This window comes from Ammodytes marinus (genome assembly GCF_949987685.1).
Source record: "Ammodytes marinus genome assembly, contig: scaffold_417, whole genome shotgun sequence".
Classification (NCBI taxonomy): Eukaryota; Metazoa; Chordata; class Actinopteri; order Uranoscopiformes; family Ammodytidae; genus Ammodytes; species Ammodytes marinus.
In genome coordinates, this window is record NW_027648196.1 from 7501 (window position 1) to 10000 (window position 2500).

Sequence of the window (2500 nt, forward strand, 5' to 3'; positions counted from 1 at the left end):
GACAGACAGACAGACAGACAGACAGACAGACACACACACAGACAGACAGACAGACAGACAGACAGACAGGTCTACTTACAGTCCCCAGAGTTAGGACTAAACAAGGAGAAGCAGCTTTTAGTTATTATGCACCAAAATCTAGAACAAACTCCCAGAGAACTTGAGCTCTGCTGCAACTAAATGTCTTCTAATGTGTTTTATGTATTCTAATCTTGCCCCTGTAAATCACTTTGAATGGCCTTGTGTCTGAATTGTGCTATAGAAATAAACTTGCCTTGCCGTGCCTTGCCTATGATCATCAGAGGAAAAATTTGACTGTTTCAGAAATATTTAAAAGTTCCTCGCAGTGACTTTAATTCAAATGAATGAACAGAAACGACCGCTGAGGTGCATTAGCTTCAGATAATCGTGACTGACGACATATAAAGGTTTGACACTCACTTCTCCAGTGCAGCAGCAACGTCCTGTAGACCCTGAGAACTCACACTGTTCCTGTCCCAAATGATTGTCCTGGAAAAACACACACACACACACACACACACACACACACACACACACACACACACACACACACACACACACACACACACACACACACACACACACACACACACACACACACACACACACACACACACACACACACACACACACACACACACACACACACACACACACACACACACACACACACACACACACACACACACACACACACACACACACACACACACACAGGAGGGTTAAAAAAACTAACTAGGGCTGTCAAATATAATGCATTTTTTGGTAACACTTTACGATAAGGGTACATTCATTTACAGTCAACAGATGTTTAGTTAATGCCTATTAAGCATTTCCTAAAGCCCCTATCTCACTGGGCTGCGACAGTGTGCGACAAGTTGGAGACACAAAATTGTGACAAAATATGCGAATTAGCGACAATTTTCACTTGCTGTCTCACTGAGTTGGTTCCTCAAGACACGTTTGCGAATGTCCTGCCCAACACTTGCCGGGAGGTCGCATTTATGTCTCGCGAACGTCTGGCGAGCGTCGCACGACCGTCTAATTTTTTCTCGAATCAGTCGCAATTTAGTTTCATAAGTCGCCAACCCCTCGCAAAGTTGTATCACACTTCTCGCACTTTCTGACTTGCGGAAACTAAATTGAGAAGGGTTTGCAACGCGTTGGAAACACCTGCGACCACTCTGAGACTTTTTTGAGACTAGATTTGTCGCACACTTTTTTTGGACATGTTCAAAATTCAAGCGACAGGACTGCGCGGCTCTGCGACCCATGAGAGGAAATTGAGACCTCCGCGAACGTTTGGAGACAGTTTAGAGACTTCCTCGCGAATGAAGTCTCCAACTTGTCGCAAACAGTCGCAGCCCAGTGAGATAGGGGCTTAAGGATTTATTGATGGTTAGTTAAAGGAATACTTCACCCATACGGAACCGGCGTTCTATCATTATAAAATCACTATTATAATGAATGAGGTTTTTCTTCCCTCAGTCTTCCCTTGGCCCAGCTGTCCTGTTAATCCTAACCCTAAATTTGTACAGAAGTGATGTCACATCTGTAAAAATGTAAGGGTTAGACAGTGAGACCATAAAACACTCTTTCCGCCTTTTCTCAGGCTAGGATGAACCGATTTCTAAAATGTTTGCACATTTATACTACATAGGATCTCAGAGTTCAATACACCTTCATATTCCCACAGGTGAAGTAGGGCTTTAAAATGATATATTGATATATGTATTTGATAGCATTTTGGTAGCTAACCTTAGCTTGGTGTTGATCTGCAGGGCCTTAGCTAGCATCTTAGCGCCCATGTCTCCCATGCTGTTGCCGCTGATGTCCAGTTTGGTGAGGCTGGTGTTGCTGCCCAGAGCGTTCAGTACGATGGACAGATCGCCCTTCAGCTTAGAGTCGGCTAGAGACAGAGAGGTGAGGGGCTACAGGGGGGAAAGGGATGGTTAGTATGTAATAGAATACAGCCTAGGCTCTGTAAACGGGCTACAGGGGGAAAAGGATGGTTATAACTTATTAGAATGTGTGTGTGTGTGTGTGTGTGTGTGTGTGTGTGTGTGTGTGTGTGTGTGTGTGTGTGTGTGTGTGTGTGACAGATCGCCCTTCAGCTTAGAGTCGGCTAGGGACAAAGAGGTGAGGGGCTACAGGGGAGAAAAGATGGAAGGTATTCATTAGTATAAAAAATAATAAAAGAAGAGAAGTTTTTTTCAAGTTTTTTTCCCCTGTGTTTGTATGTGTGTGTTTGTGTGTGTGTGTGTGTGTGTGTGTGTGTGTGTGTGTGTGTGTGACAGATCGCCCTTCAGTTTAGAGTCGGCTAGGGACAGAGAGGTGAGGGGCTACAGTGGAAAAGAGTGGTTAGTATTTAATAGAATACAGCCTAGGCTCTGTAAACGGGCATGTTGCTAGCAAATAGTAATAAAAAAAGGGATTTTTTTTTTTTTCCAATTTAAAGGTGGAGTCAGTGATTCTGGAG

The 2500-nt window shown here is 43.9% G+C and overlaps 1 protein-coding gene across 1 annotated transcript in view; it reads right to left on the bottom strand.

Moving 5' to 3' along the window:
* LOC307270939 (F-actin-uncapping protein LRRC16A-like) overlaps nucleotides 1-2500 on the bottom strand; it is a gene marked incomplete at its 3' end in the record, with an annotated part of 23025 nt that overhangs the window by 7497 nt on the left and 13028 nt on the right. The window contains exons 17-18 of the mRNA XM_080054829.1: nucleotides 1780-1952; nucleotides 442-510 (exon numbers count right to left, since the gene is read on the bottom strand). Coding sequence (XP_079910955.1) covers nucleotides 442-510; nucleotides 1780-1952 — 242 coding nt within the window. The remainder of the gene's footprint in view (nucleotides 1-441; nucleotides 511-1779; nucleotides 1953-2500) is intronic.